The sequence below is a fragment of the Drosophila santomea genome, chromosome 3R (assembly GCF_016746245.2).
Source record: "Drosophila santomea strain STO CAGO 1482 chromosome 3R, Prin_Dsan_1.1, whole genome shotgun sequence".
In the NCBI taxonomy this organism is placed as follows: domain Eukaryota; kingdom Metazoa; phylum Arthropoda; class Insecta; order Diptera; family Drosophilidae; genus Drosophila; species Drosophila santomea.
The window spans coordinates 871,799-894,615 of NC_053019.2; the positions used below are offsets into that span (position 1 = coordinate 871,799).

General features: G+C 38.6%; 2 protein-coding genes and 1 long non-coding RNA gene across 6 annotated transcripts; 2 read left to right on the forward strand and 1 right to left on the reverse strand.

The window, feature by feature from the left end:
• Nucleotides 1-44: 44 nt before the first annotated feature.
• Nucleotides 45-13,119, reverse strand: LOC120451155 (serine/threonine-protein kinase 32A). Of its 4 annotated transcripts, none has more exons than XM_039634587.2 (9): nucleotides 12,635-13,119; nucleotides 6,930-7,093; nucleotides 3,437-3,492; nucleotides 3,210-3,375; nucleotides 2,645-2,715; nucleotides 2,456-2,582; nucleotides 2,118-2,243; nucleotides 764-945; nucleotides 45-708 (listed from the first exon to the last, which is right to left on the reverse strand). In XM_039634587.2, exons 2-9 carry the CDS (start codon nucleotides 6,982-6,984, stop codon nucleotides 145-147), a joined length of 1,347 nt encoding a protein of 448 aa, XP_039490521.1. In that variant the 5' UTR covers nucleotides 6,985-7,093; nucleotides 12,635-13,119; the 3' UTR covers nucleotides 45-144. The 4 variants fall into 4 exon arrangements, with proteins under 4 accessions (XP_039490521.1, XP_039490522.1, XP_039490520.1 ...); XM_039634588.2 differs by lacking the exon at nucleotides 12,635-13,119 and adding an exon at nucleotides 9,303-10,237; XM_039634586.2 differs by lacking the exons at nucleotides 6,930-7,093; nucleotides 12,635-13,119 and adding an exon at nucleotides 3,611-4,161.
• LOC120451157 (ubiquilin-4) lies at nucleotides 7,680-8,975 on the forward strand. Its single transcript, XM_039634591.1, has one exon. The coding sequence runs from the start codon at nucleotides 7,818-7,820 to the stop codon at nucleotides 8,853-8,855; it is 1,038 nt and encodes a 345-aa protein (XP_039490525.1). The 5' UTR covers nucleotides 7,680-7,817; the 3' UTR covers nucleotides 8,856-8,975.
• A 9-nt stretch (nucleotides 13,120-13,128) lies between the features above and the next one.
• LOC120451158 lies at nucleotides 13,129-21,746 on the forward strand. The gene is made up of 4 exons (XR_005616359.1): nucleotides 13,129-13,245; nucleotides 21,136-21,188; nucleotides 21,244-21,467; nucleotides 21,594-21,746. It is a non-coding gene; the product is annotated as an uncharacterized LOC120451158 (long non-coding RNA).
• The last annotated feature ends 1,071 nt before the right edge of the window (nucleotides 21,747-22,817 follow it).

Sequence of the window (22,817 nt, forward strand, 5' to 3'; positions counted from 1 at the left end):
TATGTAAAATGTCATAGCTTTGTATATAATATGCACATATACAAAAAATGAAATTAAGGAGTTCAAAAAATAGGATCTGGTCTCATGGGTCTGGTTATCTGTGCACCTTGAAACCTGTTGCTATTAACCGTGTCATAGATTTTATTAATAAAACGGTCTTGTCGGAATGTTAAGCGTGCTGCTAGCAGATTCTTTAATCTGAGGTGAAGGAGTGCGATCAATGAACTCAATGATGTCCCCCTTTAACTGGGCGGATGCGGATGGTGCGGTCACACAGTCGTCGTCGTGCACAGTGGAAGCGACAGGTTTCTCTTGGATGGGCGTCAGGCTGTTCACGATGGAATTGGCCATGGCCAGTTCCAGTTCGCGCTGCCAGTCGTGTTCCTTTTGTTCCATGGCTTTGCGCTTTAGCTCCTTGTAGCGGTTGTAAACAATGAACTCTTTGACCAGCGCAGTCTCGGGATCGCTGTCACGTTGTGCTGACCTCTGCTTGGCCAGGCGCTTTTTCTTTTTATGCAAGGGCCGTGATTCCACAATCATTTCCTCCAACTCTAGACAGGGATCACAGTTGAGGTGGTCTTCGGGAGGTTTATAGATGGGTTTGATCTTCTTTTCGAGCACCATCTGGAAGTCAATGTTGCGCAGCATCGGCGTTTGATGCAGCTCCTGCCTTGTGCTGATCCTGGCACCCGGATAAGTGGAAAGTAACTGCAATAGTCAAAGTTTTAGCCACTGCCCCTTATAATAAAATTACCCAATCCACCTTCTGCAACAGGTCGACAAAGTTCCTGCTCCAGTAGCGGGGATAGTGCACTGGGGTGTTCAATATATTCTTGATCTCCGCCAGGGGGGTGTTCGAGTGAACTACAAAGGGTCGAATGTTTCCCCGCATTTCATAAGCAACGACGCCAAGGGACCACCAGTCTACTGGATAGCTATAGCCAGCTAAAATGGATAGGAAAAGGATAGGTTTAATAAAAAGACAAATTAAAACATTTTTCAAGTGTGTGTAACAGTGCTGATACTCGTTAATCGTAGAGTAAAAGGGTGTAGTAGATTCGTTAAGGTATGTAACAGGTAAAAGAAAGCGTTTCCCACCCCATAAAGTATAAAATATATATGTACATAGTTTATCAGAATTACTAGCCCAGTCGATCTGCCGTTCTTGTCTGTCCGTATGAACGTCTCGATCTCGGGCAAGCTAGAAAGTTGAGATTACGTTTGTTTCCAAATGTTGCAACGCCTAAACTAACGCCCACCAAAACCTGCAACGCCCACACTTTTAAAAAATGTGTTAATTTCCATTGGTTCTATTATTATATATCTCCATTTTTATCAATATGCCAGAAAAATAATGAAATTTCTCGATGGCATTTCCACTAGCTGAGTAACGGGCATCTGATATTCGGGGTACACGACTATAGAGTTCTTTCTTGCTTACGAAGTGTAATCATTATGGTGGGCGTGGGTAAATTTCAACTTTCTAGCTATGGAGTTTAGTTACCCGATAGAATAGTGATCCTGATCAAAAATACTTTACATGTAGCTTATGTTCAAATTATATACTTAGCTTATCTAAGCATTAGTTAATTCCTATCCAAATAAGAAGGGCTTAATAAAACAGACGCACGCACGAATGCCGAATTATGGTGTTTTGATAGCAATAATAGCATCTTCTCCAAGTCATCCGTCCCAGTCAGCTCAAACCAACTTAATTTTAAATTCTCTGCGTTCCATGAAATTTCTTGTTGAAATAACGTTCTGTTCTGTATGGTTCTTTACACAAGGTACAAATTTCTACCAAGTAATTCAAGAGAATAAACCGAAATGGCCAATTACGTCAAAATTGGTCATTCTACATATGAACATATGTATGTTTTTCAAAAAATTGTATTACATTTATACATTTGTAATACTTAGTCAATAAAACAGATATATATAAGTATATCTATTTCTCTTGGAATAAGCAAATTAAATCCTGGACGATTAGTTTAGAAAATTACCTAACTGCAATCTATAAAATAAAATATTTTTTGATTACTATAACTAATTGCCAAAACAAACTTTGGTATTCAAATATTCTTGAAAATGCCTAGTGAATAGTAGTAGTTACTCACCCACTTCGTCCAAAGCACACAGGAACAACTCCGGCGCCATGTAGGGCTTAGTCCCTGACATACTGCAGGCCAAGGAATTTTTTTGCAACCTCGTTGCAATATTAAAATCAGTCAAATGAGCATGTCCTATATATGATGTATATGTTAATATATCGTGATGGTAATCTTAATAATATCTAAATATCTATCTAATATCTAACTTAGTACCATATTTGCGTGTAAGTATTTGGATTTATGCACTTGTGACCTTGTTATTTTTTTTCTTCTTTTTCGGATATCATATTTCACTTTTCCAATCCAACTACTTGCCTAGTTTTTTTCACTATACAAAGCCTTACCCGTATCGTCCAATAAAATATTGTCGGGCTTGATGTCTCTGTGAACTACACGGTGCGCCTGCAAGTACTCCAATGCACTGCCGAGCTCGCACACTAATAAGGCCACACTCTGCTCGGAGAATTCAACCTAGGGAATAGGGAGTACGTTCGTAAGGATACACAGGTAGTAGTTGTCATGGGAAAACTCACTCTGTTCTGTAAATGATATCTTAAGTCCCCGCCAGTCAACAGGTCGCAAACCATAAACAAGTCCTCCTCATCTGTAAAAAGCAGGAGAATTGGGGGATTATGTGTGCTCTGTGGCTTTAAAGGAAATACTGCAAGTTAATTTGCATTTTGATTGACAATTAGCAAAAGACAGATAGCAAAATTAGCGCTACGAGCCGCTAAGTCGAACAAGCCTCGGCCAAGGTAGAACCATATTCCTATTTTCATATGCTTGTTCTTAAATGTGGAAATAATGAACGTTGGCTTATAGAAAATTTAATTATTTTCTTTTTAGTGTTTGCCAAGAACAATGGTAAATAAAATTACATAACAATGTTGGAAGTACTATACCCGTCATACACTGATTTAAAAGGTATACTAGATTCCTTTAAAAGTGTAACAATAGTGTTTTATACAAATATACTTCACTAGGAGCTGCATGCTATGTATATTTTAAGATTACTTGGCAACTTTACTTATTTTCTCGTTTGAAAAGGCTCATACTTGATTGCGTTCATGTTCGAGAATTGTACCTGTTGAGACTTACCCTGAAACGAGAACCATAAATTGACGAGAAACGGGTGCTCCAATGACGATAGCAGTTCCACCTCTTTAATGACGCCGCCGAGAGCTCCGCGCATTTCGCAGGCAGAGCGACTAACATATTTCATCGCGTACAGGATGCCGCTATCCCGCTTTTGGACAATGCACACCTGGGAATTTATGTTGTGAAGCCGAAAGATTTACCGTAATATTAACAAATACTTCTCCTACCTTTCCAAAACTGCCCTTTCCTATGGCGCGAAGTATTTGGAAATGGTCAAAATTTACTGTAACGTAAGATAGGAAAAGTATTTATAAGTATGTGTTGAATATTCCTCTTCAGAGCATAAACATCCGTAACAAATCTATATATGAATTTTTATTTGCATTCGGCAGCCCACACACCCGATGGCTTATAACTTGGCATTTGGCTCTGGCAGTCTAGACACAGCATGTGCCCCATTGTGACCGAGTGCTTCTCGGGAAAGAATTTCGGAATAATCTGGATCAACTGAAGTCTTTGCCGTGGGCACAGGAAAAACGGGGGTAAAACATCCACTCGCAGAAGCCATAAATTCGGAAAACAGTGCACGATGAGCGCCTGGAAATGCTCCCTACCTAGGTAGCTGACTCTCAGCTCAAGCAGCTGCTGGCAGGCGCTTGCCAAAAGAAACCTGAAGTCATCTCCGAGAAGGGGTATCTCGAGAAGGTTTAGCGAGATCCTGGTCAGCCGGTGACGCCATATACTTCCAAGCAGAGGACGACAGCGCTTGTAGCTCTGCATCATAGCAATCTGATCGGGCAGTTCCAGGAGTCCTAATATCCTAGACAGGCACAGGTCGTCTACAAACTCCATTGTCTCCGGCTTGCCTCGGGTGTAAGTGCTCAACAAATTTAAGCAGTAGATGTTTTAGCCGCCCGCCCACTGCGTTTTTCGATCCCATTGTGAAAAACTATTTGAGGGACGATTGTAACGCACATTTTCAGAAAGTGCTCTATTCTACCTAGATAAATACGTGATATCTTTCAAGTTATCAAGAAATTTCGTTTTTCTTTTAACAGTTTCCCCGATATATTTTGAATCTTTCTTCGGCTTTAAAAAAAGTGAATTGTAGATATTTAAATACAATTTGTTTAAATGCGTGTTGTTCGCAAGGATTGTTAAATGGTCAGGTCGAATTAGAGTTTTTATACCCGTTACTCGTAGAGTAAAAGGGTATACTAGATTCGTTGAAAAGTGTGTAACAGGCAGAAGGAAGCGTTTCCGACCATATAAAGTATATATATTCTTGATCCGGATCAATAGCCGAGTCGATCTGGCCATGTCCGTCGGTCCGTCCGTATAAACGTCGAGATCTTAGGAACTACAAAAGCTAGAAAGTTCAGATTAAGGATACTGACTCCAGAGACATAGACGCAGCGCAAGCTTGTCGATTCATGTTGCCACGCCCACTCTAACGCCCACAAGCCGCCCAAAGCTGCCACGCCCACACTTTTGAAAAATGTTTGGATATTTTTTCATTTTTGTATTAGTCTTGTATATTTCTATCGATTTGCCAAAAAACTTTTTGCACGCCCACACTTACACCCACAAACCGCAAAAAACTGTCAGTGTTGAAGACTCTTCTTCTCACTTCCACTAGCTGAGTAACGGGTATCAGATAGTCGGGGAACTCGACTATAGCGTTCTCTCTTGTTGCTATTGTATTAACACAACCACATTATAATTTCATTTCTTTTGTATAAATTGTTTTCACTTCCGTACAAATTACAAAAAGTGTGAACTTATAAAATAGTGAACAATTTTATTTTACCAGCAATTAAAGTTAAATCATCCATAATTTAAAGTTACACTAGTCGGCATAAGTATTTTAACAAAATATACATTGCAAATTTAGTCAGTGAAGCTTTACTAATTTTTATTTTTTGTGGGTAAGTAATATAAACTTAAAAATGAATAAACAAATATTTATTCATTGAAAATTAAAAAAGATATAACCAACTTAATCAAATATGTTGTTTTTTTATGAGCAAAACTATTTGGAAAAGCCTTTAATACAAATAAAAATATTTTTAAATGTTGCTGGAAAAAATTAATAAAATATATATCCTCCTTTGGCATGAATAACTTTTTGAAAAAGAGACAAGATGTTCTCAATAATATTTATATCTGAACTTTGAGGTGGATGGCCAGTTTAGACGGTAACGCCAAAATATGTTTAAGAATATATCACTTCATACAACATGCAACTAATAGTTGGTACTTCGATTTAGTTGGTAAAGAGATTCTATAAGATTATTACTTTTGAACCAATTCTTGTTTGGTTTGAAAAAGACAAGATTTTAACGTAAATGGTTGCCGATTTAGCAAACCAAAATTGCTAAGGGTTTTATTCTTATGGGATTGGGTAATGTCGACAGTTCTATAGAAAGTACGCATAGTAATTGGCAGCGGAATAATATGGTGGCCAAATTGACTCAGCTAGTGCTGATCATGAATATATGTATATATTTTATATGGTCGGGTACGCATTCAGCAACATATTAAATTTTTTTCATTTTACTCAACGAGTACCGGGTATACATTATTGGTATTTAAGGCCCCAACAGTTTAAAGTTCCCTAAACTAATTTTTCCAAATCTTAATCTTGATAAATCTTAATAAATAACAATAATAATATAACGCCAACATCCTTTAGAAACATGGTTATTATTCGGACTTTATGGCATGGAGCAGTATCTGTCTGCAGGATAAAGAATACCCCAATTAGCCCTACACTCATAGACAAAACTTTCTGCATTTCACAAAATCGCCGTAAAAAAAATACAGCCCCAAAAGTAAGGACGGTTTTTTCTTTCTAAAAGCAAGGCTACGCGCCATGAAAATTTTTATTTCTTGACTTAAGTTAAGTTGGCACTACCCTACAATTTTTTTGGCGGCTTGTGGGCGTTAGAGTGGCAATATGAATCGACAAACTTGAGCTGCGTCTATGTCTCTGGAGTCTGCATTCTTAGTCTCAACTTTCTAGCTTTTATAGTTCCTGAGATCTCGACCTTTATACGCACAGACAGACGGACATTCGACTCGGCTATTGATCCTGATCAAGAATATATATACTTTATATGGTCGGAAACGCTTCCTTCTGCCTGTTACATACTTTTTATCGAATCTAGTATACCCTTTTACTCTACGAGAAACGGGTATAATTATGATCATTTTTTGTGGGTAATTTTTCTAAAATTAAGGGTAAGCCGGCAATGGCTCCTTCTTTAAGTACAAGTGTAGTGTTTTATGAGTGTACTATATTTCCGAAAGGAAATTCTTTTTCGGATAGGGTCGTCAAATATTGCCCTTGGTTCATCAAGACTCTAATAGGTTAAATTTTGTCAAAAGCCTTATGCCGACTTGTGTACTTCATTTACATATGTAAGTGTTGGCATTATTTAAGAGGGCATTTTAATTCAGGTCGGATACATGGCTTCTCCTAACTTATTAAGTACTTATTGAAATTTTAGAAAAGGAAATTTTAGAGAATTGTTGAGAATGTCCGCTTTTTAAACTTTTTTTCTGAGAGTTACAAAAATTTGTTATAAGCCATAATAGCAGAGAAAATAAATTTTTAAGGCCTTGATTCACGGCGCGTACTAGGTTATTGTAAAAATAATTTTACTTGATGCCTAGGGACAGATATAATTTGTTCAATCGAGCCTATTTTGTACTTACCATCGTCATCGGCGAGCAGACTCGCGTCGGATCTGCTCGATGTGTTTGCGCCCATGGTGCTACATCAATGAAGTCGATTAAGACGTCCAGTCTCCCTAAGCTAGCTCTTCTTCAAATAGGATCCAATTACTTTTGGAGCCGGGGACGAAAAGTTGGGAGGAGGTCTTGTTGAGAGAAACGAAAACCAGAGTGAATTACAGATATGTTTAAGAATATAGCACTTGATACAAAATGCAACTAATAGTTGGTACTTCGATTTAGTTGGTAATGAGATTTTATAAGATTATTACTTTTGAACCATTTCTTATTTTGACCTATCGCGTTTGGTTTGAAAAAGACAAGATTTTAACGTAAATGGTTGCCGATTTAGCAAACCAAAATTGCTAAGGGTTTTATTCTTATGGGATTGGGTAATGTCGACAGTTCTATAGAAAGTACGCATAGTAATTGGCAGCGGAATAATATGGTGGCCAAATTGACTCGGCTAGTGCTGATCATGAATATATGTATATACTTTATATGGTCGGGTACGCATTCAGCAACATATTAAATTTTTTTCATTTTACTCAACGAGTACCGGGTATACATTATTGGTATTTAAGGCCCCAACAGTTTAAAGTTCCCTAAACTAATTTTTTCTAAATCTTAATCTTGATAAATCTTAAGCTTAAAAATACTTTTCGGTAACTCTCTCTGTGCTCATCATCGTGGAGTGCACTTTTTCAATTCAAAAGCGAATTTGACATGTCACCCAGAATATATTAAATTCTGACTAGCTGTCGACGTATAGAAATACTCCCGGTGCGATTAATATTTTTATTTTATACAAGGTTTACTGTACAAAACATTTCTGGCTCTGGCCCCATTTATCTTGCACATTACTTAAGCATGAGCACCGAAGAGTCTATAGAAATCTGCGCAAAGTGCAGCGGTCGCGTGGAAACCGTTACCGTGCGCCAGAACGAACTGATCCGGAACTTGCGCGTCCTGGTGGCCGTGCGCTTTGAACAGGCCATTCCTCGGATCATCCTGGTCTTCGCGGGCCAGGTGCTAAGTGACGAGGGGACCATCGACGGTAGGGGAATCGTCTCCGGCGTCACTGTGCACGTGGTTTGCCGCGCGGAAGTGGCAAGCTCAGCACCGACGACGCCGAACGCGTTCACAAAGCTTTCCAGGCCGAGCGAGCGCCTGATGAGATCCTGGCAGGCGGCCCACATAGCCTATCTTCAACAAGAGCCCTCTGCGCTGAGAAATCTGCTACAGGCCGATCCACGAATACGCAGACTGCTCGATGAGAATGCGGCCATGCGACATTATTTTAACAGCGACCAGAACCTACGGGAGATGCTCTCATTGGCCTTCAGCCCGGCGAAGCAAGAGTTGGGGCGCCGCCGCGACCTCCACATATCACGCATGGAGTTTGTGCCTGGTGGGTACAAGATCTTAAGCCGCCTGAACTACTGCATGCTACAGGCCTACGAAGACAACGTGGCCATGTCCTTTCAGCAGGCGTCACATGGCGCTAAGACGTCCTCGAATCCCCAGCGAGGTCGCGAGGTGAAGGACCCGCTTCCCAACCCGTGGTCTTTCTCGTCTAGCCCTACTAATCCAAGGGCATGTTCTTTGGCCAGACGTATTATCAAAGGGCGAGCTTCTGTTGCTCCTCTGCCCGACACTGATATCAATTACAGGCAGAAAATCTCATCCAAAGTGATGACTTCTATTGCAACACAGACCACGTGCGAAGACCGTCGATCCGGTGATGAGGGAACTTGCCAGCACTGCTACCAGACTCAGATGGAACAGTTGGCTCAAATGGGCTACAGAAACCGTAATCGTAACAAACGCGCTCTGCTGATATCTCTGGGCAACGTTGCTTCCGCTGTAAGACTACTGGACCACTGGAATCGGTTTTTGGAGGAATGAACCCCATTTGTACTACTTTTGTTTTGTGGTTTTGCCGAGAGCCTGAGACGCCAATTAATATGCACAATAAAAATATACATACAGCTGCGAAAAATAAAATAGCACCACCTGCCCATAAAACTTTGAATAGGTATCCTACCTGCAATTTAGGGTTTAAAAGGAGCAAAAATAACTTTTTAGAAAGGTTAATAAATTCACTTATTAGGAAATGAAAAGAACTACAATTTTTCTATTTATCTTAACAAATAATCTATCTTATCTATATAAGGAACTTCATTAGAAACGACTAAATTAGGCGAAAAATAAAATATATAACCACTTCATGATAAAATGATTAAATGTTCAATTTTAAACTTGATAGTAACTAATTCACTAATTATCAATGTTTGCGTATTAAAACTACACCCATCCCACTAATTTAATATTTGGTAGTGTATCCCTTATTACCAATAACAGGTGCGCAACGTTTTGGAATGGAATCAACCAGCTCCTGGCACCGTTTAAGGGATGTTTTGCTCCAGGACTTTAATTATAGCCCGAAGTTATTGTTAGTAAGTTAGTTGGCTTTGAAGCTTCAACTGCTTTTTTCATATCTGGCCAAGGATTTGTGGTGGGATTACGGCCAATCCAAAACAGGAAGAGATTTATTTTGGAACTAATCTTTGGCTTTCCTGCTGGTGTACTTGGGGTCGTAGTCTTGTTGATAGTATTCGGCAAAGGGTAGCTTCATCGACACCAAAATATCCACAAACACATGTTGATCCATGATGGTTTTTATCCAATGTATTGCCCCAACCGAATTGTACGATCCATTATACTGGATCCTTCGTGTTTAATTGCTTCTACTACGCAATTTGGTGTTCTTAGGGCGCCTCACATACGATCAAGATCCAAAAATAACAAGCTTGTTCTCATCTAACCATAGAAAGTGCCTTCATTTTTCACCTGGCCATTTTAAATGTTCCTTGGCGAACTTAAAAGAGGGACTTTCCTTGGACTACAGCCTTTTACACCATGTTCCCTTACACATGTGTGAACTGTTTGCACTGTTGCGGATATGTTGAGATCTTTTTTCAGGTCGGTAGCAGCATTAAATGGATCCCTCTTGCACTAGCCTTTTGAAGAGATGGGTGCCCAATGATTGTTTTCTCCCACGTATTTCGGGCTTCTCGTTGTACGTGATTGCATTTCGTATCATTATGTTCGAGCATTGAAGGATTCGACCAATATTTCTGTATGATTTTCCTTCAGAAATTGGTTTTATGAACATGTCACGTTTATCTGAAGTGCAATGCTTTCCTCGTCCCATTTTAATTATTTTTTTAAGGTATGTTTCAAAAAGAATATTGAAAAAATCGATAGTGGTGCTATTTACACCCGTTACTCGTTGAAAAGTATGTAACAGGCAGAAAGAAGCATTTCCGACCATATAACGTATATATATTCTTGATCAGGATAGCCGAGTCGATCTGGCCATGTCCGTCTGTCTGTGCGTATGAAGGTCAAGATCTGAGGAACTATAAAAGCTAATGTTGAGATTAAGCATGCAGAGACATAGACGCAGCGCAAGTTTGTTGACCCATGCTGCCACGCCCTCTCTAACACAAACCGCGCAAAACTGCCACGCCCACACTTTTGAAAAATAATTTGATATTTTTCCATTTTTTTATTAGTATTTTATTAGCTACATCTTTTTTCCCACACCCATTCTACACTCTCATACCGGCCAATTCTTATGGGTATATCAAGAACGTTTAGTCCACGCCCTTTCTATCGCCCCAAAACCTCCTAAAACTGTTACGCTTAAACCTTTAAAACATATTTTTAGCGATAATATTCTTCCACTAGCTGAGTAATGGATATTTGATAATCGGGGAACTCGACTACAGCGATCTCTTTTGTTATATTCTTTACTCGTAGAGTATACAGATTCGTTGAAAAGTATATAACACGTTTAAGGTTTCGTTTCCGATCATATAAAGTACATACGTATATTTTTGAAAAAGGGCAATAGCCAGACGATCTGGCCATGTCCGTCCGTATAAACTTCGAAACGGTAGTTGAGATTTGGATTTTTTTCATTTTATCATTTGTCTTGCCAATTTTTATCGATATGTCGAAAAGAAAGAATTTTCAAAAAAGCATGTAGGATGTGTGGACGTAGCAAAGTACAAAAAACTTAATACTAACGTACTTAACGAATTCTTAGATATTACTACTAGCATACATATATTTCCGCGTCCTTTACTGTCTTCTATATCGCGTCTATCTTCCCGCGATTCGAGCCGTACGATACACGGCAGCGCCCCTCGGTCGGTTGGGCGGGAGGTGTGGCCGTGAGACTCGCGCGTTGTAATAAAAAAAAAAAAAAAAAAAATAACGATATGTTAATTGGCAGAAAATTGTTGAAGAATGCTCAATCATTTATACATTACAAAACAAGAGAGAACGCTATAGTCGAGTTCCCCGACTATCTGATACCCGTTACTCAGCTAGTGAAAGTGCGAAGGAGGTCTTCAACACTGACAGTTTTTGGCGGTTTGTGGGCGTTAGAGTGGGCGTGGCAAAAAGTTTTTTTGGCAAATCGATAGAAATTTACAACACCAATACAAAAATGAAAAAATATTAAAACATTTTTCAAAAGTGTGGGCGTGGCAGTTTTGGGCGGTTTGTGGGCGTTAGAATGGGCGTGGCAGCATGATTCAACAAACTTGCGCTGCGTCTATGTCTCTGGAGTCTGTATGCTTAGTCTCAACTTTCTAGCTTTTGTAGTTCCTGAGATCTCAGCGTTCATACAGACGGACAGACAGACGGACGGATAAACGGACATGGCAAAATCGACTCGGCTATTGAAATTAAACTTTATATGGTCGGAAACGCTTCCTTCTGCCTGTTACATACTTTTCAACGAATCTAGTATACCCTTTTACTCTACGAGTAACGGGTATAACAATACACAGTGTCGTTTTCTCGTTTCTTTTATGATTTCCGATTCTTACGGATCGTTAGGAAGAGAGCGTGTTCTTACAATTTCCATCGAATTTTCAATATCTTTGACCTTCTGGCTATATTGTCACTCCATATTCTTAAAAGGAGCTGCGGCAATAAAGAACACGTTTTATGAAAAAATGCGTTTTTAACAACACATGTAAATCGAAAAAATCGAATAAAATTGTAGCAAGCAACCTGAAGATCATGAAAATAACAAAATTTTTATTATAAGACTGAATCCTCGTACATAGAACCCACCTATTGAATAAATTTAAGTCTATTGGATTGCTGACACTGAATTGAAATCTCTTAGTTTTCATCATTGTCCTGATTCTACGCCCAATCAGTTTTGAAAAAAACGGATGACGCCACATTACGCTCTGGCGCGGAGAAAAAATCTATGTATGTATAAGTTGAAGCGACTTGCTGGAGCCGCGTTTCATATTCACAGAGTTTGCGGGACCATTGAATTTGTGTATATCCAGAGCTCGCAAGTAAACGTCGGTTATATCTTAATATGCCCATCTGCTTTGCATAATCCAAATGAAAATGTTAGTTGGTGTCGCATTAGCATAGACACATAAGTCATTGTTGAAGTAGCTCTCAGCTTGTAACCGCAAAAAGGACGTTAGAAGACACCAAAGCCCTTGGAAATCAAGTTGACAAGCAAAACCAATGCGACGAAAGTGAAATGGGGTTCTAGGGTTCATCGACATTCCCTGTCCGTTCTTTCATTCCAGCTGGACAAACATGTACATACACAGCACGGCCGGGTAACCCCGACGTACCTGCTTCTCTGTTGGGAGAATCCTCACAACGTTTATTTGGAGGACGTCAGAGGTTACCACTTCGCTTCCTTTGAATTTATCGATTGGCGTGCCTCGAAGTCGAGATGTTGGTTTTGCTCACGGATGCACGGTTCATTTAGATTGGACTTGCTTTCCGTGCTCTAAAGTGCTGCAAAAGCATGCCCCTACTCCCTTCGCCAGTGCGAATGTGGCTTACTCCACAAAGGTATGTGTGCCTATGAGCCTGTGTTGGTGCAGTGAGCCGTTGCTGTTGCTCCTTTAATTCCTGGCGGAGTGTACGTATATGAACGCAGAGCTGGCGATGGCGAAAAGTCACGCGATTGTCACAACACCCACACAGCGAAATGCAATGACCACTGCTTGCTTTACCGCCGTCGCGACGCGTCGTCGACAATTATTTACGTTTTCGGCCTAGTAGCCCTTGTATCCTGCTGGACCGTTGAGCCACCGCGTTCAGGCGCCGCAAAGTTGGTACTGAAAATGTTTTGTTTTTAAGGACGCGCTCTGCTCTGCCATGCTGCAAACTTCTCTCTTTCTATCTCTATCTCTCTCTTTGCGCAGGTGCGAGTCCTGCGGACGAAAACAAATCGGTGAGTCTTATGAATGAACATCCATTAGCTAAGTTGGCTAGGTGCATTAACTATATAAATGTGCTTACTTTTGCTCCGATTATGACTGGTAAGTCCCTATTTAAATATCCCACTTTTCGTATTTTTACTTTTACATAGCCAAAAAGGCCCATAATTTGGGCGTAAATTGATTGCGCATATGTTGCACCATTATCGGGGACCCTTCCACCTTACTGATGGTCCGGTCGGGAGTCCTCCATTTTTGTCTTTTTCTCCTTAACGGCCTCAAAATGATGTGGATAAGTTGGATTAATGTTTCGATACTCATGGGGCGGGCACGACCGCTATGTTACTCGTAGAGTTAATGGGTTCGTTGTTCGTGGGGCGGGCACGACCGCTATGTTACTCGTAGAGTTAATGGGTTCGTATTCGTTGAAAAGTATAAGTATAGTTATAAAGTATATATATTCTTGATCAGGAGCTATAGCCGAGTCCATCTGGCCCAGTCCGTTTGTTCTTCCGGATGACCGTCGAGATCTCAGGAACTATAGAAATCTAGAGAGTTGTGACATACCATACAGTTTTTAAAGACATAGATGGAGCGCAAGCTTACCCATGTTGCCACGCCCACTCTAACGTCCACAAACCACTCAAAGCTGCCAGGCACACACTTTTGAAAAAGGTTTTGACATTTTTTAATTTTTTTAAAGTTCTCTCGATTTGCCTTTTTTGCCACGCCAAAAACCGCCAAAAACTGTCAGTGTTGAAATTTCTCCTTCGCACATCAACGAGCTGAGTAACGGGTATCAGATAGTCCGAGAACTCGACTATAGCATTCTCACTTGTTTTTGTTGTCAATCCATGTTGATGTTTTGATTAAAAGTATATTCTGGTTGTTAATTCCGACAAGTTAGACAGCATTGCGCAAGTTTGGGTTAATAATTTATTGTCTGCATTTATGAAGTTTAATTTTTTGGAATTAGATCTATTTTTTGTCAATATTAAATTCTTGTCGATCTTTACTTATTTTATCTATTTTCCTTTTTTTCATTTTTTGAAAAGCATTTTGATGTTTCATTGTTCGGCCAAATTATATAATGTGAATTTGTTTACTATGTATATTCTAAATTAGTAGTTGGCTATTTGGAAAGAAGTGAAATTTTCGTGAAATAATTTGGTCATTTCCTTTATACCTAAATATGTAGTTAAAACAGTTTTTTTTGTGTTCGAAGTATAATTTCTTTTCATAAACTAACATTCTTTAATAGAAAGAAACTGCGAATTACTGTAGTGTTGGTGGTATGAATAATACTTTGTGTGCTTTTTGAATAATTTCATAGTCTGTATATACATAAATGGTAATGGCCTTTCATGTGTCATTACATCATATTGAATTGTGGTAATGGAGTTACCGATTATTGTTGAATGCTCACTTTATTTTTATCAGATTTGCTAAAAATTATTTGGTTTTTCGAAATGAATAGGTTACCATTTTCTTCTTCTGCACTATATTGAGTAACTTTGCTATGATGATTTTCTTCTATTTGAATTCTTAATAACGCATCTGCAACTGAATTTTCCTTCCCTATTTGATCGATTTTAAATTGGATTTTAAATTGTCCTAGTAAATAACGTCGAAAAGTGGTTAGTGGCTCAAACTATAGAATAGAACTGCAATTCAATTTGTTTTCATTAAGTGCACTGCTGATAAAAAATGTAGGATGACCATTTTGAGAAAGTCATGCCGCTACTACTTTTACCCTTTGAAATTAGATACATATGAATCTATGGCTTTAACTTTAAGAGGGTTTTGTGTTATGCAATTAGGGGTTACGATGTGGCCAAGAAAACTGGCTTATTTTTTAATAATTCACATTTATCCAGTTGCAATTTTAAATTTGCTACTGCAAGTCTTGCAAAAAAAATAGTTGTATAAATTTAAGTGTTCGATAAGGGAAGTGGAAGAAAATTATAATATCATCCAGATACACCAAACAGTGTTTGTTAAGCAACGGTCAAAGGATATTATTCATTTCTAAGCCATTTCAAATGGCATTCAAATGTATTGGTAATGACCACTGATGATGGAACATGTAGTTATACCCGTTACTCGTAGAGTAAAAGGGTATACTAGATTCGTTGAAAAGTATGTAACAGGCAGAAGGAAGCGTTTCCGACCATATAAAGTTAAATTTCAATAGCCGAGTCGATTTTGCCATGTCCGTTTATCCGTCCGTCTGTCTGTCCGTCTGTATGAACGCTGAGATCTCAGGAACTACAAAAGCTAGAAAGTTGAGACTAAGCATACAGACTCCAGAGACATAGACGCAGCGCAAGTTTGTTGAATCATGCTGCCACGCCCACTCTAACGCCCAAAAACCGCCCAAGCTGCCACGCCCACACTTTTTTTGAAAAATGTTTTGATATTTTTCATTTTGTATTGGTGTTGTAAATTTCTATCGATTTGTCAAAACACTTTTTGCCACGCCCACTCTAACGCCCAAAAACCGCCCAGAGCTGCCACGCCCACACTTTTTTTGAAAAATGTTTTGATATTTTTTCATTTTTGTATTGGTGTTGTAAATTTCTATCGATTTGCCAAAAAACTTTTTGCCACGCCCACTCTAACGCCCACAAACCGCCAAAAACTGTCAGTGCTGAAGACCTCCTTCGCACTTTCACTAGCTGAGTAACGGGTATCAGACTGTTCCAAGCATCGTTCTACGGTTAGCTAAGGAGGGTAAGTTAATTAACATTAATCTATTCGAATAAGGAGGTAATCTACGTGGACTCCAAACAGGTGATCAATACTCGAGGATCGGACGGACTAGAGAAATAAATAAATTTAAAAACGGCAGAATTAGAGATAATGGGATAGAATCTATTATAGTCAGAACATAATACTCTGTAGGGATCATGCAACTCATAGTTAGATCTACAATGATTTAAAATTAGAGGTACGTAATTTCTAGTAAATCTGCTTGGAACAGTGAAGTTTAGCCGACTAACCAAGTCGGGACTATCCACTTCACCACGAATAAAGTTAAAAATAAAGACTGTTCCAAGCATCGTTCTACGGTTAGCTAAGGAGGGTAAGTTAATTAACATTAATCTATTCGAATAAGGAGGTAATCTACGGTTTGCATCCCAATTAAGGCGCCGTAAGGCAAAAAGTAAGAAGTTCTTTTGAACCGATTCAATGCGGTCCGAGTAAACTTCATATTGTGGACTCCAAACAGGTGATCCATACTCGAGGATCGGACGGACTAGAGAAATAAATAATGTTTTGGTCATGTAAGGATCATCAAATTCCTTTGACCACCGTTTTATAAAACCAAGCACACCCCTGGCCTTATTGACAATAGACGAAATATGGTCTGAAAATTTAAGTTTAGGGTCCAGAAGAACACCAAGATCATCAACATGTGTTATTCTGTCCAAAGAGCACCCACTTAAAGTGTAAGTTGCGTGCATTGAGTTGGCACGACAAAAGGTCATAACTTTACACTTAGAGCCATTTAAGTTTAATACGTTATCACGGCACCAGGTTTGAAAGCAATCTAGATCGGATTGTAAGTCCAAATGGCGAGAAATGTCCTTATATTGCAAGCATAATTTTACATCATCAGCGTACATTAGTACACGCGAATGATTTATTATTAAGGGAAGGTCGTTAATAAATAAGGTAAAAAGGAGCGGACCTAGGTGGCTCCCTTGTGGGACGCCGGATGTGACTCGGAGAATACAAGAAAGAGAATTTTTAAAGAATACCCGTTGCGTCCTGCCATTCAGATAACTTAGAATCCAATTTAGGAGATCAACAGGGAAACCTAATAAATCAAGTTTTTTTATTAAAAGTGAATGATTAACAGAGTCGAATGCTTTACTGAAATCCGTATAAATCTGTTTGAAGATTATTTTTGAAACCCTGTACTACGAAGGAGGTTAGCTCCAGAAGGTTAGTAGTTGTTGATCTGCGTTTCATGAACCCATGCTGACATAGTGATATAATAGACCTACAAAGGTGCTGCAAATGAGGAGTGATAACGTTTTCAAAAAGCTTAGGGATCGCAGACAATTTGGAGATTCCTCTGTAATTGCTTGCATCCGATTTGCTACCTTTTTTATGGAGAGGGATCACAAAGGACTCCTTCCATATTTGGGGGAACTGAGTAGATTCCAAAGATAATTTAAACAGTTTTAGTAGAGGTTTGCACAAGGCTTCCGCACAGAATCTAAGCACACAGCCAGGAATTCCGTCGGGACCTGGCGAATAGACAGGCTTAACTCGCTGAAGATCATAAAGCAGTGAGCTTTCGTTTAAAGTAGGACAGAATATTAAATTTGACTTTGATACCGCGTAAGAGTAAGGTCGTTCGGAATGAGGTAACGTAGAATATGCGGTTTGAAAAAACTTGGCAAATAGATCGGCTATTGCCTGATCCGATGTTACCGAAGTATTTTCAAAAAATAGCGAGGAAGGGTAACTAGTTGTTTTGCGCTTAGTGTTAACGAAATTATAAAACTGTTTGGGATCCTGTGCGAACTGGAACTTACAAATAAATAAATAATTCTTATAACACTGAGCATTAAGCACGGTAAAATTTAACCGAGCAATTACATATTTAGAAAATATAGATTGAGAACAGGTATTTTTAAATTTTATATAAAGTCTGGACTTAACATTTCTTAGATGTGTCAACTTTTACATAGTACATCGGAACACAAGAGTTGAAGAATGATTTAATTGCATTATAAAAAATATCTATGGCATCGGCCATTATGTTGCAAGAATATAGATCGGACCAATTAAAGCCAGATATAAAAAGATTTAGCCTCTGAAAGTTTGCCTTACGAAAACAATGAATTCGTTTGGTTGACTTTTCTGGCCTCTCTTTTATTACGGTACCTGTGTCGATTGTCACCTCGAAAGTTGGATGGTATGGATCTTCAGGTTGACTAAGAGGTGCTACTCTAGTCAGAAACACACTTTCAGGACTTGAAACAAAACATAGATCCAATAAACGACCAAGAGAATTTCGAATATAATTAACTTGCGACAACGAATTATTCATTTGTTTTATAAATGCTATTGTTAGGTAACATTATGAAGTTGTTCAACGTAATAGGGTCATTTGATGTCAAAACTTTACATCTAGTATGTCGAAAAGAAATAGGAAATCTTAAATCGTCAATAGACATTTTGGATTGTTCACTGTCCGAGGGTCTTAGTCGTTTGGTAAACGGGAAGTTCATGATATTAGATGTGGAGGGTTGTTGTAGATGAGAGTATGTATTTCCTTTAACATATGCTGTTAGAGGATTTTGGTTTTTATTGTAATGTTGAGGGAATGGACTTTGTGAATAATTGTATGTTTGGTATTGGTATTTGGTATTTGTATTGACAAAGACATTATTGTTTTAATGTCTTTGGTATTGAATTTGTGAAATTTAGAATTCTGATTAGGATTTGAGGTTTTAATAAGGGTTTTCTGAATTTTTAATTAATTCAAAATAAAAATGTTCCTCATAAATTCCCTCATTTTGTGCAATATTTAATAACGATCTTATGTCTGTAATATCATGATGACCTAAAATAGTAAATAATTGTATTGGTAGTTTTCTAATCAGTATTTTAATGTAATCTTCAATCTCCTGAACATAAATAAGAAAATCTGTTTGATTACCTTCCAGTTGTAATTTCGAAATTAACATTTGACGTGGTCTTTCTGCTTCTTCGCAGAATACTCTCAGATTTCCCTTGTATGGCGTTTTCCTGAAGTTCTCCAGTAGTTTGTAGTTCGGTGTTTGGGGTTTAAATAGCTGCGAATAGCTCGATTTAAGGGTAGGCCAATCTGCGATATTCGGAAGTCCGAAAGTTGGATCAAGTAGGATCCTCTGTTGTCGCACATCATTAGTTTGGCAGAGCGCCACAACGTAGTCCACTCCGCCGACGATGTAGTTGGTTTCTGGATCACCGACGGGCTTCAGCAAGATTGATGTCTGGCTGTGCCATTGTTATTGTAAATTTAAATTTTGTTGTTTCAAGAAAAATTTTGTTTTTTAATTTTGTTTTATTGTAATATTTATATATTATATATTTTATATATACATATACATATATATATATATTATAGTATATAATATAATATATGTTTATATATATATGTTTGTTTAACTTAAATTTTTTAGAATTGTAAATATTGGTTTAAACTGCTAGCTACCATTGAATTTAATGGCTTTTCCACTAATTCCACTTCCACTTTTTATACCCGTTTCTCGTATAGTAAAAGGGTATACTAGATTCGTTGAAAAGTATGTAACAGGCAGAAGGAAGCGTTTCCGACCATTTAAAGTTTATATATTCTTGATCAGGATCAATAGCCAAGTCGAACTGGCCATGTCCGTCCTTCCGTCCGTATGAACGTCGAGATCTCAGGATCTCAGGTAGAAAGTTGAGATAAAGCATACATACTCCGGAGACGATAGTCCATAGACGCAGCGCAAGTTTGTTGACCCATGTTGCCACGCGCACTCTAACGCCCACAAACCGGAAAAAAAGCTGCCACGCCCACACTTGAAAAATATTTTTATATTTTTTTACATTTTTGTTAGTCTAGTAAATTTCTCTCGATTTGCCAAAAATCTTTTTGCCACGCCCACTCTAACGCCCCTAAGCCGCCAAAAACTGTTTGTGTTGAAATTTCTTCTTTGCACTTTCACTACCCTGAGTAACGGGTATCTGATAGTCGACTATAGCATTCTCTATTGTTTATTTTTGGACAACCGAATTGGAATTACAATCAAAGTTGAAGGGTTTTCCCGTGTTTGTGTTGGGAAATACTTACACGAACTGGATTATAAAATTTAATTTTCCACTCGAGGACACTTTTTGTAAATAAAAACATTGGAAAAATAGTTTTACGTCTTTATTTATTTCTTTAATTTCATCTTAAGACTAAACTCTTGGGATACAAATCTTACTTGTACTGCCTTTTTGTTTACATTATTTCGGGAACAAGATCTCCCCCTTTGGGATATAGATTGTATGCAATAATTGAAGATTTAAAGCGCCGCTAGGGGAGAGCGGCATCGTTTGCTCCGGATGTGGATTGTTTACATTGCGTGGAGTCCAACACTCTGCATATTTTTTTTCCTTCGAACAATACTAAATAAGTGATTATGTCACTATATATGTATATCCTGAACGAGCATAAATTTGGCCGAAACAAACTTGGCTTAAAGTATACCCTCGTTAATAAGTCTCCTATAACCAAAATTCCCTAATTAGTAAATTGTATGTATTCTCGTATTTCTGTTGACGTTTTCCGATCCTAATGAGTAATACACGCCAATCAAACGGTAAGGCGAAAACTAAAGAGATGGTTCCGGGTAAGAGCGTTCAAAGTCAAATTCTTGATAACAATTGCCACCTCAGATTTGTTAGTCCTTTTGTCTTTTTGAAACACAATGCTATGTCATAGTATGTAACAGGTATAATACAGGAATCGGTTCCGACCATATAAAGTACATATATTCTTGATCAGGATCAATAGCCGAGAACGTAGAGATCTCAGGAACTATAAAAGCTAGAAAGTTGAGATGAAGCTTACAGACTCCAGAGACCATAGTCCATAGACGCAGCACAAGTTTGTCGATTCATGTTGGCACGCACACACTTTCGTAAAATGTTTTGATATTTTTTCATTTTTTTATTAGTATTATAAATTTTCTTTCGATTTGCCAAAAATATTTTTGCCACGCCCAATCCAACGCCCACTTCGTGTTGAAATTTCTCTTCGCACTTCCACTAGCTGAGTAACGGGTATCAGATAGTCGGGGAACTCGACTATGGCGTTCTCTCTTGTTTTTTCATTTAAAACTAGGACTCGTAATTTCCTATCTTTTCAGATTTCCGAAATTTGTATATGTTACCTTACGCGCAACATAAATAAAAATTCCCGGTAAGTGTGGTTTAATTGAGTAAATACTGCGTACCCCAAAAATAAACGTTTATAGGGGGCTCCCAGCACTGTAATTTCTTTCTGAGGCACAAAATCCTCCGTAAGGTTAAGCTACAGGACACTCGCATCATACCAATAATAATACAGCAACTTGCCGCGGGAAGCTTTATAAGCTGAACAGAATGCTGAGGGCAGGGAGCAAGCTAAGCCTTAGCAACAAAGTGTTGCTTTACAGAGCGAAAGTATTCCCTTCAATGACCTATTGCGTCTAAATATCAGGTACGGCGTCAGACTCTAACATTATGAGAGTGCAAAGGGTCGAAAACCGAGCGTTGCGCAGAATCACAAACGCGCCCAGGTATCCGAGAAATGTTGACCACGCTAACGACCTCAACATCCCCACAGTTAGGAAGCAGATCAATCGTCATTCAAATCGCTACAACAATCGGCTTCAGGCCCACACCAACCACCTAGCGAATTCACAAGCTAACCCGACGACCAGGAAAAGACTGAAGAGGCGTCACCCTGGATACCTTTGGACAAGAGGGAGAAGAAGAACGCGAGTGCTTCACCAGTAGTCAAAACTATTATCTAATGTAATAATCTAAATTTAGATTAATAATATCTAAATTGTAATTAGTAGTTGTAATTGTAACGATACCATGTTTTGTTTGTTGCTACTGTTAGTTCCTACATTCAATTGGAAGCTTAACGTAAAATAAAACAAAAGAGAACGCTGTAGTCGAGTTCCCCGACTATCACATACCCGTTACTCAGCTAGTGGAAAAGCGAAGGAGAAATTTCAACACGTGACTGTTTTTTATAGTTTTTCAGTTAGCGTGGGCGTGGCAAAAAGATTTTTAGCAAATCGAAAGAATGTTATAAGATTAACAAATATGTAAAAAAAATATCAAAACCTTTTTCAAAAATGTAAGCGTGACAGTTTTTAACAAATCGATAGAAATTTACAAAACTATGAAATATGTTAAAAAAAAATTGAAACATTTTTAAAAAGGGTGGGCGTGGCATCATGTGGGCGTGGCAACTCAACTTTCTAGCTTTTATAGTTCCTGACGTTAATACGGACGGCCAGACAGACGGACGGACATGGCCAGATCGACTCGGCTATTGTTCCTGGTCGGAACAATCTAGTATACCCTTTTACTGTACGAGTAACGGGTATAAATATCAGTATCAGACTACTCAAAATTCTGCAGTAAGGCTGTTGCCGCACTTCCCAAGACAAGGCAGAAGCTTTTGCTAACAACCTGGAGCAACCTCGAAACAGCCCATGCGGGTCAGTACCGTTTGCAGTGTCTGTTAGTAAGCTAAAATTAAAGAACCCGGACCTGCTTAATAAAAGAACCATTCGAATGTTACCAGGTCAAGCCTTTCGATTCTTTCGATACGAATTTAAAACAGCATCTTTCTTAAGGGTCATTTCCAAAAATTCTGGAAGTCTGCCAGCATAATCATGATTCTCAATCCAGGAAAACGGCCAGCTGTCTCTGGAGTTTGCATGCTTGATCTCAACTTTCTAGCTTTTATATTTATATAGATCTCGACGTTCATACGGACAGACAGACAGATCACGAAAATATATACTATATATAGTCAGAAACGCTTTTT

Coding starts and splice junctions, on each gene's coding strand:
- LOC120451155 (XM_039634586.2), bottom strand. CDS start 4,061: ATGGAGTTTGTAGACGACCTGTGCCTGTCTAGGATATTAGGACTCCTG. Junction 3,376..3,436: donor GAAAGGGCAGTTTTGGAAAG/GTAGGAGAAGTA, acceptor ATAAATTCCCAG/GTGTGCATTGTCCAAAAGCG. Junction 2,716..3,209: donor TTTATGGTTCTCGTTTCAGG/GTAAGTCTCAAC, acceptor TGCTTTTTACAG/ATGAGGAGGACTTGTTTATG.
- LOC120451157 (XM_039634591.1), top strand. CDS start 7,818: ATGAGCACCGAAGAGTCTATAGAAATCTGCGCAAAGTGCAGCGGTCGC.